This window comes from Cylas formicarius, unplaced genomic scaffold (assembly GCF_029955315.1).
Source record: "Cylas formicarius isolate icCylForm1 unplaced genomic scaffold, icCylForm1.1 PGA_scaffold_2__14_contigs__length_35257938, whole genome shotgun sequence".
Lineage (NCBI taxonomy): Eukaryota > Metazoa > Arthropoda > Insecta > Coleoptera > Brentidae > Cylas > Cylas formicarius.
The window spans coordinates 34,976,141-34,992,579 of NW_026844319.1; the positions used below are offsets into that span (position 1 = coordinate 34,976,141).

The 16,439-nt window shown below is 42.5% G+C and overlaps 1 protein-coding gene across 2 annotated transcripts; it reads right to left on the bottom strand.

Annotated features, from left to right (window-relative positions):
• Positions 1–1,658: 1,658 nt before the first annotated feature.
• Positions 1,659–16,316, bottom strand: LOC132697927 (dedicator of cytokinesis protein 7). 2 transcript variants are annotated; one of them, XM_060663696.1, is made up of 5 exons: positions 15,736–16,316; positions 13,487–14,955; positions 10,103–10,837; positions 8,008–8,423; positions 1,659–4,911 (listed from the first exon to the last, which is right to left on the bottom strand). In XM_060663696.1, exons 1-5 carry the CDS (start codon positions 16,217–16,219, stop codon positions 1,914–1,916), a joined length of 6,102 nt encoding a protein of 2,033 aa, XP_060519679.1. In that variant the 5' UTR covers positions 16,220–16,316; the 3' UTR covers positions 1,659–1,913. The 2 variants fall into 2 exon arrangements, with proteins under 2 accessions (XP_060519679.1, XP_060519677.1); XM_060663694.1 differs by having other exon boundaries at positions 8,008–8,459.
• Positions 16,317–16,439: the final 123 nt, after the last annotated feature.

Below are 16,439 nucleotides of genomic sequence, written 5' to 3' on the forward strand. Positions count from 1 at the left end.
TTTTTTGCACATAAAAGTCATACGTCAAGTTTCTTGCAATTTTGTATAAAACGCGTCACAATATTTTCATGAAAAAATACCTACATGTAGAAATTACGCCTTGTCTATCGGACATATTTTTTAATTGCTTCCAATAGGTATGTAATGTTTCGAAAAAACAGTGCCTAAGGGAATCAATTATACATGAGTGCTTAAATATAAAATGGCGAATCCTGAGTGTAAACGCAACGATTTGGACGCAATTGATGCAATCTTGATTCTAAAAAAGAACGGATATAAAATTCCCGCGGTTGGAGCGCCTGCGATCCAAAGCCAACTATGAATGCCACTAAATGTCAAGGCGGCGCGAACAATGCTCTCGTCTCCTATTTTTAACGGTTCTGGAATCGACTTTAAGAGGGGCGTACTTTACGTACAATGTGTTTGGAAACTTTGTTACCAAAATATAAGAAAATGAAAGTCAAGTATTGTTTAACAAAATTGTTCGTTTGGTCTAGTTCGCCTTTATGAATTCATCCGAACATTAAAAGATAAGCTTACCGATTTCAAATCTAATCACAAAACAAATTGCTCTGTTGATGAATGTCACTCAAGAAATATTAACATAAATAATAATATACTAATAGAAATAATGAAAGGATGTCGAACTTCCATTGTCTTTATTTTTAACTTTCGGACAGTTGTATCGCTACCCGTTATCAAGTGTAACCAACCAAAACTAACACACTACATATTTGAAACTTACAGACAAACCAGCTTTACAATTGACCTTTCTAGGGATTTTTTTAAGTTAGCGGTTGTAGCTCCAATTAAAAATATGTTATGCATTTAACAATGTTTCGAATTCTACAAAACTCCGACCTTCACTTTACACTTTAAATACGTTAAACGATTTTATCGTCATTTTCGTCGCTTTTGCCGGTAAAATGAGCCGGTCAATTGAACATTGAGTTTGCAATTATGCTTGTTTATTTTTAGCAGTGCCATCACCAGAGAATCAATTTGCGAAAAAGTATTAGGAATTTAATAGATCGGCAACTCACTAACCAAAGCAAAGAACTATACATCTCAACCTACCGTATTTATGTAGTGGTTAAAACGAAGAACGAGAAGAATAAAACCGCCATTTTATTGCCGTTTTACAAATACGTCATGTGCGCAATGAATACTAGATGGTTTTACAATTATGCTGGCGATATTGTTCGAACATATGCAACATAAACATTATTTTGTAAACTTATTTCAAGTTTAGTTCACTTACCTGGGAAGGGAAGACCCAAAATTGTCGACACGTATCTTAATTTCAATCAAACATTGCGCTGCCCTTCGTATATAGGCTAACAATTTTCGAGAATCATAATCAAGATTTATAGACAATGGCGTCGCTTTATTGCGTGCAAAGCCAACTGCTCAGATGCACCGAAAACTTTGAATCACTTCTTCTTTACTTCACAAGGCAATATTACCAGGATCATTACACCGTGACTATGCAACTGTTTTCTTCTTCTTTTCCCAATGGGGAACTAATAGTAACCAATTTGCAAACGACGCCACCGAATGCAAATAATTGCCCATCGAGTACACCGCTATTGCCGAAGTGAAGCAGACATACTAACAAAACAAATAACGTTCAACCGAAGCGCTATAGATTTCAGGCGGTCGGTGTTTTTCAATGAAACCAGCGCTATTGGTATTCGCTCGAATTCACTTAATAAAACAACTCTACTATCATATCACTTTATTATCATATGATAAGGCGACCCAAACTGGTCCAGTTTCTACCACAAGAAAAAAGCGCAACCAAAAATGGGAGAGATCTTTTTTTTTAATTCACTCAAACGCTACATATCAAACGTCTGCGCGACTAGAACAGTAGAGATTCCAAGAAATCTTACCCTAGCAGCGACCCCTTTTCACCATCGCAGCACGGAACTATCGGACTGCGCATGCTTGTATGGGCTCGCGCCGCTGACGATGGTGACCGACTGACCGTTGACCAGCGGCTGCAGCTTCTCGATAAACCTCTTATAATTCCTGTCGAGTTCGCGCTGGTAATCCTTCTGATCCGGTCCGATCAGGTTCTTGTTTTTCTTCAGAGCGTCGCAGCACTTTTTCGAAAAGTCGCGGAAGCACAACCTCAGCTTATTCTGCGACCTCGTTAGAGTTTTGCCGTTCGCCGGCAAGAACGTCAACGCCATTTCCAACGGTCCCTGGTTGACGGTCGTGCCGATACACCCCTGCAGCACCATCTGCAGGATCTTGGGATCGGGCGGTTCCTGATGCGTCGCGGCCGCCAACTCTTGCGTCTTTTTCTGGATATCTTCGATCGCCACTTCTACCGGCGTCAGGGTGACCTGGGTACGTCCCACCACCTGAATACGGGTCTTCACATATGGAAAATGTACGGCAGTGGTCAGGATCGTTTTGCGTTTGTACTGATCCTTCAGCTCGCCGTGCGCCTTGCCCGTCATCGTAAAGGGCGTGGCGTACACGAACCTCTTGATGTTAAAGTTGCGGTCGAAGTGGGTCTGTCTGTACCGCAGCTCAAACTGCTCGAAGTAAGGCTCGACGTACGTGATCTGGATATACGCTTTCTCGGGGTCGAGGGTGTTCGGGTCGACGATATTCGAATCCTTGATGATGATGACGTTTTCCGCGCCGAAACGCTCCGCGTAAAAGTTCTCCAGCCGGCTGAAAATCTCAGGCAGCTTGGTAAGCGTCGGCTCCTTATAGATGAACTCCTCCTTGTCGAGGTCGCCGAACTTGGAGCCGTAGAAACCGACCCTGAAGTACGTGCCGAACATACGTTTGCCGTGGAGCTGATCGATGCGCGTGTACGCGTCGTGCAGCTTGCCGTGAATGTTGGCGAGTTTCTTGAAGTCGCGCGCGTTCTCCGCGACCGGAATCATCACCCTGTAGATGTCGTTCATCGGCTCGTACGTCGCGGCGGTTTCGAAGCTTTTCGCCGCGTACTCGAGCAATCCGATAAGCCCCGCCTCCGTGAAATGGGACCCGAGACAACCCCCTTCGCGTTCAGGACTGAGCACGTCGTCGGACACCGCGCTCTCTTCCAACACATTCGGGCTGATCTTCTCCAACGCGGCCGCCCCCGCGGGCAGGTGAGGCAACGACTCCAGCATCGCCAGGTATTCGGCGACGAGAGCCGCCGAGTGCACCAAGCACATGCCCGCCTCCGTGTGGTTGCCCTTCTCCATGTGCTTCTGCGCCATGTTTTTGAGCCACGTGAGACGCAGGTCCGGCGAGTTCTGGTATCCTTTGGCGATGCGGTACATCAGGTCGAGCAACATTTCCGGGTCCTCTTGGAACTCTTTCATTTTCACGGTATCCGACAGGATCATGTGCAGGTTGAAGATGAGATCGCGCACCTGTTCCGGGAACGTCGTATCCTGAAGCTCGGCATCCCGCTCGGCGTACTCGAGGATCGTTTTCAGTGACCGTCTCAGCGAGTCGTCGCTAAACGTCGCCGAAGTGCCCACCAAGCTGCTCAACGACATAGTCACCTGCATCTTGACGCGGGCAAAGTTGTTGCCCAATTGGAACGTCTGACGCATCAAGAGGTAGAGCGAGGCGGCGGCCTGAGATCTGACCGCCGCCATCTGAGAGCCGCAGTGTTTTAGCAGGAGAAGACACAGATCGGCGCAGTGGGTGCTTTCCTCGTCGAAGAGGGCGCCGTGAAATTTGAACACGAGGCTGCGCTGCGAAGCGAACATGTGCGGTAGCACGGTCGTGCTTTGGTTCTTGCCCAGGGCGTGAAGCAGGACGGAGAGCGACAGACCGACCAGGTGCTGCTGCACGTCCATCTGCGCGATGATGGTGACGCAACGTTCGAGGGTGTCGAGCACGATCAGCGAAGCCTCGGCGGCGAAGTGACCCTCGAGCTGCGTGTCCGACGAGTTGTCTTCTTTGGGCCGACCTCCCCCCGACTCGGTGGTAACGCGGCACGGCATCTGGTCCTTCCTCCAGCGGAGCTTCTCGGCCGACGACTGAGCCGCGCCGCCCACTTTCCTGCGCTGCATCATCTCGCGCGCCGACCCCTGACCCAGTATGACGTCTTCGAGGCGGGACCGGATATCGTTGACCTGCACGTAACCAGACGGCGCCGGTCGTCTTCTCGGTCGGTACTCAAAGCACGTGGTGCAGACATCCAGGAGGCCGAGGAACGTGGCCATCCTCGACGCAGACAGTTCGCCCATCCACCTCGAGAGCGAGTCACCTTCGATGTTTTTCAGCACCCACAGGGTGCAGGTGAGCAGATCGCGCGTGACGTCCGCACCGATCTCGACTTTGCCGTTGAAACTAGACGGCTGCAGCTTGCCCGCGATGACCATCGCCACCGAGGGGTCGATGTTCGTGGAGGAGGCGTCGTCGCCGGCGATTTTGTCGGCGGAAAAGTGAACCATCAGCGGCAGCACGTCCATAGCGATCGAGAGGAGCGGAAGGTAGAGGGCGGCCACCTTGTGGCGGGCCTCGGGCGACGAGTACCGCGGGTCAGAGTCGTGCCACGAGAGTAGAGAGCGTACCGTGTCGACGGCTCGATGATGAAGAGACGGTTGAGGTGTTTCCAGGAGCACCGTTGCCAAATCGCCGAGCACGAGGCCCGTAAGGTAATGATGACGTTTGTATTCGGGGGAAAGTTCCGCGTAGGCGGTGACTCGTTCTTGACTAGCCGCCGCCCCCGACACGTACGAGTTTTGGCTTGTCGAACTAGCGACGCTGGGACTCGGGGATACACTGGCGCCCGACGACATGAAAGGAGACGCGAACGGCAGGTTGAGGGCAACGTAGTGCTCGTGACTGCACACGATGCGCGCGAGTTCGAGCTTCAGCTCGACGAGGACGGCTCCGTCGGCGACAGACGCAATTTTTGTCTGGACCTCTTTGTTGTAATACCTAAATTATTACGATTTGGAGCAATGAAAAGTTTATCAAACGTTCAAAATTTAGCTTTCTTGATAATTTACTTCAATTTACTTACTTTTCGACTTTTTTGTGGGATATACGAGGGCTACCTTTTTTACTTCGGGATTTGTAATAAAAAAACTATAAGCTACCAACAAATGTGACTTTATTGTTTCTCAAAATATTCACCCTGATGATCAATACACTTGCGCATTCGATAGAACCAATCATCAAAGCGCACAAACAACACTCTTTCGCCAAAACCTAACCTCAAAATGTCAAACTTCCCCTATGACAACGCTAGCCGCCAGATGGCAGGACTAGTTTAAGAAAATCTACACCTACACACAAGTATCGTAGAAGCTACGTTTATGTCGGGAATAGTGCCAAATAACAACAAAATTTAATATTCAATAATAGTATTTTTGAACGAACAAAGTATATTTACCGGAAAATTTGAAGCAACCATTATAGGGATCCTTCAAAATATTGTTAAAGGGGTAATAGCTGAACAAAAAAAAACAAAAATGACAAGAGAATTTGAATATTATTTTTTGTAATATTATAAAATAGTAGATTGGAAGATGAAGGATTTCACAGAAATATATGTTTTTACTTGTTTCTAATTGCTTGCTTATTTTTTTATACTTTTGCCTTGAAATGACTGAAGGGTCCCCACGGAAAAAAATTAGACACACACACATTCTTCAATTTAGTTATATTTTATCTCTCAGAAAATTTGTAAACATTGGCAACGCCGCAAATCCACATTGCTCAGAAATTCAATAGGCAATAAAAACTATTTTATTATGAAAATAAGGAAGGAATAAGGAATCTAAAACCAGTGAAAAGTTTTAATATTGGCTAACTAGTGACACCAATGTTTGTGCCCGATGGCCAGACGTTTTTGATAATTAAACAAAAAAGCAACTGAGGTTTAAAACCATATCTTCGATAGCCATGATTACAAGGTGCAACGGGAATTTAACTTATGCGAAGTTTTGCAAAATGATGTTGTTCCAAAAGCAATAGGTGGTCAAAATAAGTATTCTTTTAAACAATAAGTGGTTTTAAAAAATCATTAGGCATTAAAATTTAGTTCGTGAGATTAGTTAGATATCAGATAATTTAATTTATCTAGTGCAATCAAAATTAATGCACCTCGAGAGGCTATATCGTCGGTATACAAGAGAAAGTGACCAAGTCCACAGATAGTACTTTTGAGTTATTAGCATTTTAATCTTTGCTTCTGATTATAAAATCAATTATTTTGCGTCAAATTAGTTTATAGTGATTTTTATAAACAATGTAGTTTTTAGAATATGTACTTTAAATTAAAAAAGCCTATACCTAACTTAAACAAATACTAAACTAGTAATTAATTTCAACTTCATAGGTTTGTTATGAACAATGCAGATTCTAGAATATGTATTTAAGCTTAAAAAAGACTATAATTAAACAAATAGTAGTAACCATATGTCTTCATCACAATCTTCATTGTGTGAGGGTTCTGTCACTGGGTATGTTAAAGTACCCACTATGGTATTCGACTGCGGCAAAGTTTAATGAAATCTTTTTTCTTCTTGGCCGATATAGGCAAGGGTTCTGTATAACATTTCTTTAACTCAGTTTCTTTTGCAATATTACTGGGCCTACTTTTTGCTTTGCCTATTTCACAACTTCATCGTTGGCCATCTACTTCGGACCAAAGATAACAATATCCTTTATTTGGTGGAGCTGCTTCATGAATTGTTAAATTGTATGCACAGAGCTTTCGACTATAGTAAAGAGTTGATACCTCGGAGCATGGAATTTGCACAACACTCTGTAATTCAAAACTTACCGATACAAAAGTTTCGTTATGAATTGCTCTTTGTTTATCTAAATCTTTTGCTCTATTAGCGTCATCTCTTCGCTTTATGTGAGAAAGAAATTCGTCAGATTTTTCAATAGATTTAGCTTCTTTAACAAACAGCAAACATTGATCTTTTTTGAGTTTGAAGAAAGATAAGTTGTACTGTGTCCAAAACATCCTCCTATATGTTATTGGAGAAACGAAATCCTTTTGATTGCTCATATGTAAATCTTTGTACAATTCCTACATTTTGAGAATGGATAAGGTAGAATGTTGTGTTGTCCCACGTCTACAATAATGTGATTCCATTACAGGAAATGATTCTGTATGCCTCTTCACCTCATTCAACATGACAGGTTTCATTCATTTTTTTTTTTTTATTCTCATTTCTACCTATGTTCAGTATAGCAGAATCAACCGGTCCATGACTTATCGACATGGTTTTTAAGTAAAAATTTTTACAAACCCTTTGCTTTGTTCCATTTTTTTTAAATGTATAAATTCTAGAAACATTTTTTGAAGGTCCCTGGTTCGTATTCTTTGGCATTCAGAAGTTGCAACAGTATTAATTGTGAAGTCCTTTTGTCTGTCATGGGATAGACTGTGATACTCTTTACAGATATCTTGTCGAAGATCTGCAGGAAATACGTCTGTACATTTATAGCGGCAATTGTCACAATTTACATTTCTAGGGGACTTAGCAGACAAACAGGATTTTTTTAATAATTTGTTTCGCTCACGTTTTGTTCCTTGAGGATTTTTGATTACCCATTTGAAGTTATAAGCATTATTATATTTTTGGACTTGTTCATTTTTTCCTTAAAAATAATATTGAATTTCAGGTACATGAGCATTATAACCTAAAAATCGTGAATTTTGGACTTGGTCACTTTCTCTTGTATACCGACGATATTTTCGTGGAGACAACAGACACTACCCTGCATTTCGCGTTGTTTTCCTTCTAAATAACGATCTCCACACCCTTAATCTGTTTTTCGAGAACATTTAAAATTTATTTGCCGCTTCCAAAACTGTATATCTAGTAGCTATATGCTGACGAGGGAAAGAAGATCAAGTAGTAAGTTTATTACGGAATACGTTTTGGTCGCGACTTGGTGAGCACTTTGGCCACTTTAAACAACATCCGGTATATACTTTTATTTATTTTATTTCACTTTTGGTTGTATCCAATGTTTGTTATTTTTCGCGAAGAAAAAATTGAATTAAATTACCTTAGTAACTGAAAGACCCATCCTCTGTCGGCGATGGAGAGCAGATCGAACAGGAAGAACGCAAGGGCCGCGTTTAGCTTGTGCACCTTCCTCGTTTCGCCCAGAGAGTGCGCGATAATCTCCGCGGTTAGGTTCTGCACCAACACGGCGACGTCGTCCAAAAACTGGTCGGGGAAGCGACCCTTGCGCGGCGCGTCCAGGCCGCGCGCGTACGCCAAATGCTCGACCATACTCTTAGCGATCAGCTCGAACAGGAACCACGCGTTTTGCATCGCTAGGTCCCTGTTTCTGCCGCCCGCTATCGTCCACTGGTACGCGATCTCTTGGTGCACGATCCTCGGGCACGTGCTCGCGGTAGGACTGACAGGTTCGTTCGCGGCCACGCGCATACTCGCCGCCCTATCCAGGCCCCTAGGCTGAATTAAATATTGATTAATACGTCGGTCAAACATCTGAAATGCAAAAAAAAGCAAACAAAGACAGTCACATCGTCTACAAATTTTAATTAAATCACAACGTGTTTGAGGAAAATAAAAATATCTGCTTTAAAATGTATTTTATCAAAACGAGCGTTGGCACATAATCAAAATTTGGTAGTAAGTAATAATAAAAATGTACTTATGAGGGTATTGTTTTTATTTGATATTCCTAATTCACTAGATAGCGACAAGTTAGCCTATCCCGTCAAGGTTTACAAGACTTTGTACCAAATTTTTAGCAATGAAATGGACTATATTACGACTTTTAATATTATAAGCATATTGAAAGATAAAGGAGGTAACACCATAAAACGTAATTTATTTTTTTTATTCCCAATAAGCTAGCTAAAAAAAATCACGGCGTCATTTAAATATTTGTTGAGGCATTCGTAGAAATTGCAAAAATATGTATGGCATTCCATTACAAAAATTATACTACCACTCCTATTATGTTTGCTTATCGCTTATCGCCTCACCCTGTATAAAGCAAAGTGTTTTCTTCCTTTTTTTCTATCTGCTTCCTTATTTATTTTTTTCAAACTTTGTAGGGCAAAACAAACAAAATGTAAGGCAATGGAACAGAAGAAACGTAGTATTGGCTGTCATTTATTGTCTTCGTATTTTATTTCAATACTTAAAATTTCCAGGTCGAATAGAAAACTCTTTTGACCAAGAGTTGGATATATAAAAATATATAACAGTATTCATGAGTTTTCCTCGTGACTTCGAACTTTCATAAATTTTCAATTTTAACGTAAAAACAGCTTACTTTGCTTGCTTGAGTATCTAAAAGGCCTACAAAACATTTTCCCTTTGCATTTTAGATAATATGAGAAGTGAGGTTTCTATCAAATGTTTTAAATATATATAATCACACAAAATATAAGCCCCATCGTCTGCAAAGCTCCAATTAGGGTTGGGAGTTTTAATTTTATTACCAAAATTTGTTTTATCTATAACATATCGTTCGCTACAATTGAGATTGGGGCCTACTGTGCTTCAATCTCCCGATAGAATACAGCAGGACATTTTGGAAATAATTGACGGATTTTAAAAGGAAGAAAAATTTCGAATATTAACATTTTGAAATGTGTAAAATGATGGTACATCAAAATATTTAAAAACAAATATTTGTACAAAACAGACGATTTTTTTTGACAAGCAATTGGGCAGAATTTTTCAGGAAAAGACGAAACATTTTTTCTTTGTTCTAAATTAGATATTGAGCCAGCAATTAAGGAACAAAAAGAAAAAATCAAAAACGGCCGTGTATATTTGGGATTAATAGTTTCCGCGGGAAAAAAATTAATTCCGTCCAAAGTAAAAATTTCCCGGCCTGAATATGAAAGAAACAAAATAGAATAACAATTTTTTATTATTTTTCTTCAAAACTTCAAAACACCCATTACATCTCTTTATTAAGAACTCAATCCCTTAAAAAAATATATTCTTTTCGTTTGTCTGTAAAATGAGCTAAAACAGCCTCTTATAAAAAAGCCGTCCGACTACTAGAACACCGTCATACCAAAATATTTTTTCTAATACTTTGTATAATTTAAGTACCTTTAGCGGAACCATTTGGATAAACAATGAAAAATGACGCATTTTTTTTTTACCTGATACTGCGACAGTTCGATATCAGGATTAGAGTTGCTGCGCACGATCGGCGACCTAGTCGCCCAATCGGTGTACGCGGGGTGGGGCAAGTTCGCTTGGTACTGGATGTACGTAGCGAGGAGGGCGTTCCGGCCGTGCCGGTCTACGACGAGCTCGTGCAGGTTCGACACATTGTCCAGCATGAGGCACAGCGTCTCGAAACACGCGTGGCCTATGTTGAGGGTGTGGCCCGATATTCGCGGCGGTTGCACCAGTAATTCGATGACGGCGTCGAAAATCTGAGGCAGATGTTTGACGATGGTTTCGGGCCTCGCCCCGGACAACCCTAGCATGGCGTTGACGAGCTCCTTTTCGGAACCGACCTCGCCGAGGCGGGTGGGTATCTGACCGTTGTGCACGTAGTCGTAAGCGGCGAAGAAACGTTCCACGGCCGCGTCGTGGGTATGTACCGAGGACACGCCGTCAAGAACGACGGTAAATAGACCTTTGTGATTGTCGAGCCACCTGGTTCCCGGCAGGAAAACGTCGGGCGGGATGTAGCTGTAGTTCCGCGGGGGAGTTTCGAGCATTACCGGCAGGCAAAACTCGCCGGAGACGAGGCGACCGTCTCGCAGTAGCGGCAACCACGTATACCCGACGGGGGACTCGACCACCGTCTGCTCCGCCTTCTTTTGGCACGAGACGTGATAGAACGTGAACAGCAGGTGGTGATGGTCGGCGAGCAGGGCCGGCACCTGGAAATTAAAACATATTTGTTTGTTTGTTTATTTCGAACGAAATAAATTTCGCAATACGGTTAGTCAATTGCAAAATTTGCAAATTGCATAATCACTCGTTATTTTCATTTAATGTCAACATTAAATAAAAAATAAATTAAATTTTGGGAAGTAGCGCTGGGTAGGGTCTCAGGTAGGGTACAAATAATACTATTGCAATCAAGTTTGGCTTATATGATGTTAACGATTTACTTGTAAAACTTTGTGTTTTACGGCATTCTACCATTTTAAATAAACAAAAATCAACGAATACAAATAATAAACTAGAAATCCCCATTTTTGGATATATTAAGGAACATATTAAAAAACAAAAAATACATTAACCATGCATAACAACTATATATAGGTGGTAGGTAAATAATATGTATTTATATGTGCCCTCGTATGTACATAAGAGAGGAGATGGGTTCTGGAGATGGATTCTTCTCTAGAATTTCACTTGTGGCATTCAATGTTGTTGCTAAAATCTCAGACAATACCTGCTGAGCTTCTTTTTTGGCATTTTTGGAGTGAAGTCTTTTTGATCTAGATAATCCTGCTTCTGTTGGTGGCTTCTGGTTAAATCATAATAGGGTGGGAACAGCAGTTTTTTTTTTATAAAGTTGTTCGGAAAGTCATTTCGTTTTTTCCCGTCAGAGGACTTAATTACGTTTTTTCGAAACCAACTTCACACTTAAGCCGCATAACCATTATATGTCTGGAGAGCTGATATTGCAAGGCTTGTGTGTGAAAAAGTTCTATTAATTCTACGCAGTAGTTTTTAGTTGGTACCCTTTTAAATATGGAGAGCAATAAGCAGCATTTTCGTCATATTTTACTTTTTTACTTCAGAAAAGGTAAAAATGCTGTCCAAGCGAGAAAAAAATTGACGGATGTGTATGGAGAAGGCGTGTTAACAGTACGCCAGTGCCAGAACTGGTTTGCAAAATTTCGATCCGGTAATTTTGATGTCGAAGATGCACCACGGTCTGGAAGGCCGGTCGAAGCTGACAAAGATGCGATAAAGGCATTAGTTGATGCAAATCGGCGAATAACCACACGAGAGATCCGTGAGAGATTAAATTTGTCGAATTCGACTGTTTATGGCCATTTGAAAGGCATGGGCTTAACCTCGAAGCTCAATGTGTGGGTGCCCCATGTCCTTACGGAGCGAAATTTGTATCGTCGCGTTGACGTGTGTGATTCGCTCCTCAAACGTCAAGAAAATGATCCATTTTTGAAGCGGATTATTACTGGGGACGAAAAATGGGTTGTATACAACAATGTTAAACGCAAGAGGTCATGGAGCGGAAAAGATGAACCGGCTCAAAGCGTGTCAAAAGCCAACATTCAACAAAAAAAGGTGATGCTCTCCGTTTGGTGGGATGTCAAAGGAATCGTTTTTTTTGAGCTTTTGCCGGACAATACAACGATTAATTCAGAAGTCTATTGTCATTGAACTGGACAAATTGAATGATTCACTTAAAGAGAAGAGGCCCGAATTAATCAACAGGAAGGGCGTAGTGTTCCACCAGGATAATGCGAGACCTCACACAAGTTTGGTCACTCGCCAAAAACTTTTACAGCTTGAATGGGACGTACTGCAACATCCACCATATTCTCCAGATCTGGCGCCTTCCGACTACTATTTGTTCCGGTCCCTGCAAAATTTTTTGGATGGCAAAACCTTTACCTCAAATGAAGATGTCAAAAACCACCTGAACCAGTTTTTTGCCAGCAAGAACCAAAACTTTTATGAGAGGGGAATTACGTTACTGCCAGAAAGATGGCAAAAGGTGTTGGACCAGAATGGCCAATATATAATTTAATAAAATATTTATTCATTAAACGAAAACTGTCTTTCATGTTCCCCAAAAAAAACGAAATGACTTTCCGAACAACCCAATAGAATCTTTTTTAAAGGTAAACCCAAAATTTAAATTCTGTGGTGAATTTAATGTGTTACTCAAGACAAAAAAAAACTAATAACTCATTTTGTAAGTCTCGTCATCATTTTCTATATCGAACTATCCACTCGTTCCGAATAGTTCGGGATACCAGATCTCTCACCTTTGGAAAAGTGATGAAAACTACGTTTTCGAGAACTTGCTTTTTCATCAAAATAAATGTTATTGCACCCATACATGGCACATATCGTTCCAGGCGTACCTAACTATTTTTTGATGTATCTTATCCCACTGAAAAAAGTAAAAGAAATGTATTTCTTACCTTTACCTATATTATTATGTGTAATATTTTGAGCTTACCTCCTAACTAATAACACCGCTAATAAGCAGCACGAACACTTTTAAGTCTTTCTTTTTCTCAGTTCTCGCCTCTCAAGCACATACAATTTTAAAGTATTTGTTAAAGCTTAAAAATATTGTTTTGTCCAAGATTTTTTTACAGAAATACAATTAACACAAACATAAGCGCACTACTCACTGGTTTAAATTATTTTAATTGTTCAAAGAACACAAAATACAACGCTTTACGCAACAAAAACAAAAACCGTTAGGGGACTTGGCTTACGTCACGAGTGACCACGTGCGATCGATAATTTTGGCGAACGTATGTCTTATGGGGTTAAGATAAACCCAAAGGAATCATCAATGTATCTGTATCTACCTTGATCTTAACCTCATCGTAGAACGCGGGCGTCTTGCAGTGATACGTAATGGCGGAGAACATTTCATTGGTCATCTCGGGACAGGACGACTTCCCATATATAGCATTGAGGGCGTGGTTCTCGCCCTCGCCGGCCATCAGCTGCACACGTACCGTCAGGTTTCGCGCCGACCCCGTCCTGTTCGAGAAATTCAACTCTTTGGGCGAGACGTAGAGCAGGTTACGGTAGGTGTAGTGTGGCACGAGGACGTCTCTGATAGGGAACTCCAGAAGCTCTTTGGTAGGCCTGCCCTTGTCATCCGCGTAGGGGTGCAGTTTGACGAGTTCCGGAGTTAGACAGTTCCGATACTCCGCAGGACACGGCGAGATTTCGAGCTTGAACACCGCGGGTATACACTTGAGCTTTTTCAGCACCAAGGTTGGTCGCTTGAGCTCCTGTAGGCACTTGTAGAGGTCGTCGTCGCGAAGTTTGTCGCTCTCCTGCTTGAAAAACGACGACATCGTCAGCGTGATCGGTCGGAACGAGTCGAGGTTCGCTGCTAGGTCGTCGGGCGACCAAGACCTGCACTTATCCTTCCGTTCGAGCGATCCTCTGCGGGTCAGGTTACCCACGTCCGCCGCCTTACGGCGCAGCTGCTCCAATCCGCCGCTAGACGATTTCCGATCTAGACTATTGGTGCTGGAGCCCCCGCTAGTGGCGAAGTCCCTTTCGAGGTCGCGTTCGAGCGAATTACCACCGTTGACCACGCTCAGCAGGTTGATCGCGGTCCAGGCGAGAGACTGACGATATTTGCCCAGTCTCTCGCAGTACGACATTGCGAGCGACTTTAGTTTGTCGCGGTTCTTGTCGTCCTTCAGGTAAGGTTCGACGCATTCGTTCACGTCGCCCTGGAGCACCTTCTCCAAGCGCACGACGACGAAAAGATCCGCCGAAGGATTCGTCACGTTAAACACGCAGCTCCTGGCCAACGTGCTGACGTCGGAGTAGGGCACGTGACCACCGAGCATGCGCTTTAGACCTTCGGGGTTCAGGTCGAAGTAGAACGTCTCCGACACTTTTTTCTTCTCCTTGCAATCGTAGAGGGCCATGGAGGCGAAGAGAGGCTCGATTTCGATGTCCATCGTCAGCTGGAGACATTTGATTAATACCCGGTGGCCGCAGTGTTCAACGGGTGGAGTAGCCGGTAGACGTTTCTCGGTAGGGTCGGTGAGCGCATTCTGAAGGTCGCCCGGCGGTAACGTCAGAGCGAATAGTGTGTCCTGCCGGTCGTTTTGCCGTTTCGACTCGTTTACTTGGTCCTGCGAGTCGGATACAGAATGCTCAAGGATTTCTGGTATAAGGGGATCGCCGGCTGAGTGGCGCAGGTCGAGTGATGCCCACGAATTGCGGGGCGTGAGGGTGTCCCCGCAAGACGATAGGGACCCGGTCGATATGAGGCTATGGCGGCTACTCGTTTGGGAACACGTGTCTGAAAATGTCACATTAATAACTATGTTTACTTTTAATGGTATAAATATTTTTCGAATGTTTCTAATTTATATTCCAGGCGTCCAGAAAAAAAAAAGTAGAACAAAGATAAGTTAGTGCTGTCCACCAAAAATCGTTTTTAAATACGCAAATCATCAATCAAGTTAAATTTCCCGCACGGCACCTCAAACAAAACGATAAATGAAAAGTAGGTATTGTTGGTTCTAGTACAACGGCAAAGGTCGATAAGGTTGCCAAACAAACCAACAATACTCGGTAATAAAACTGGAAACAAACAACTAAAGGTCTGTAGTTCCCAGAAAAAAAGATCATCAATAAGAAAAGATATGGTCGGTTCGCATATTTTTCATATTAGTTTAGAATGAAAACGTGCGTCCTCACGTATCACAATTTATATTAGTTTTTTTCTTGCAAAAATAGTTATTTCAATAAAAACCGATAGAGTATAATATGGACAAAAAAATAATTTCGGTTGGTATTTTCGCCTCTTCTGCCATTGACCTTATCTTTTATATAGTTTCTCATTTGTGTGGTTCAGTTTGTTACATCAAGCTTCGCAATTTAATAAAAAAATTAATTAAATAAGCATGTTCAAATTGAGGGAAGAGATGCTTAAGCGGGTCAACTTCGCAGCCAGAAACCGCTATTAACATACATCTAACTTAGCTTTCTCATATACCGCCCCGAGTATTTAAGACTATCTTTCTTTGACACTAAAATGCCAAAGTGAATTTTTCCCATACAACAGCAAAAAAATTACCGAGTTCGCTGTTTGATTCCGGCGACACGTGGAAATCAACCTCGAACTCTTGGTTTGGGGAAGGCTGAAAGCTTTTGGGAACGGTAAGTTTTGTTATCGTGCTGCTGCTCAAATGCCTGAACGAGTAGCGTACTACTTTCCAGCCATTCTTGTAACATCGCACGCAACTTTGCACGTGCGGTAATAAAGAGCTAATTTTTTCTTCGGGCACTATAGGTTGCAGTGTTCGTATCGGCCTCTCGATCAATTCGACATGAACGTCGCCTAGCGGGACATCTAATATGGATTTTAACGGGTCCCTGTCGAGAATCAACTGATAATTGCTCAGGAACTCTTCGAAGTCCAATGGGTCCGCTATTTCGTTTGACCATGTCGTCGAACAGGAAGACATTAGGTCGCTTTTGTGGCAGGATACGGTTTTGCGTAGGTCCGCTGCATGTTGCTTAGATAGCTTTTGTGTGAAAGCCCTCTGCGTTGACGACATCGTAAGCTTCGCTTAGCCGTTATATTTCATGTAGCCGGCATGTACGGAAACGAATTATGCGAAACGGAAATCAATTCTTTTAACATGCGACAAATGACAGTTTCATAGGTTAGTGTATTTACATTGGAAACGTCAAAACAAAAACAGTGTTCTTCTTTTCTGTATCTGGCCTTTTATCCCAGACCTCGAAACATATTTTAGAGATCTGTGACGACAAATG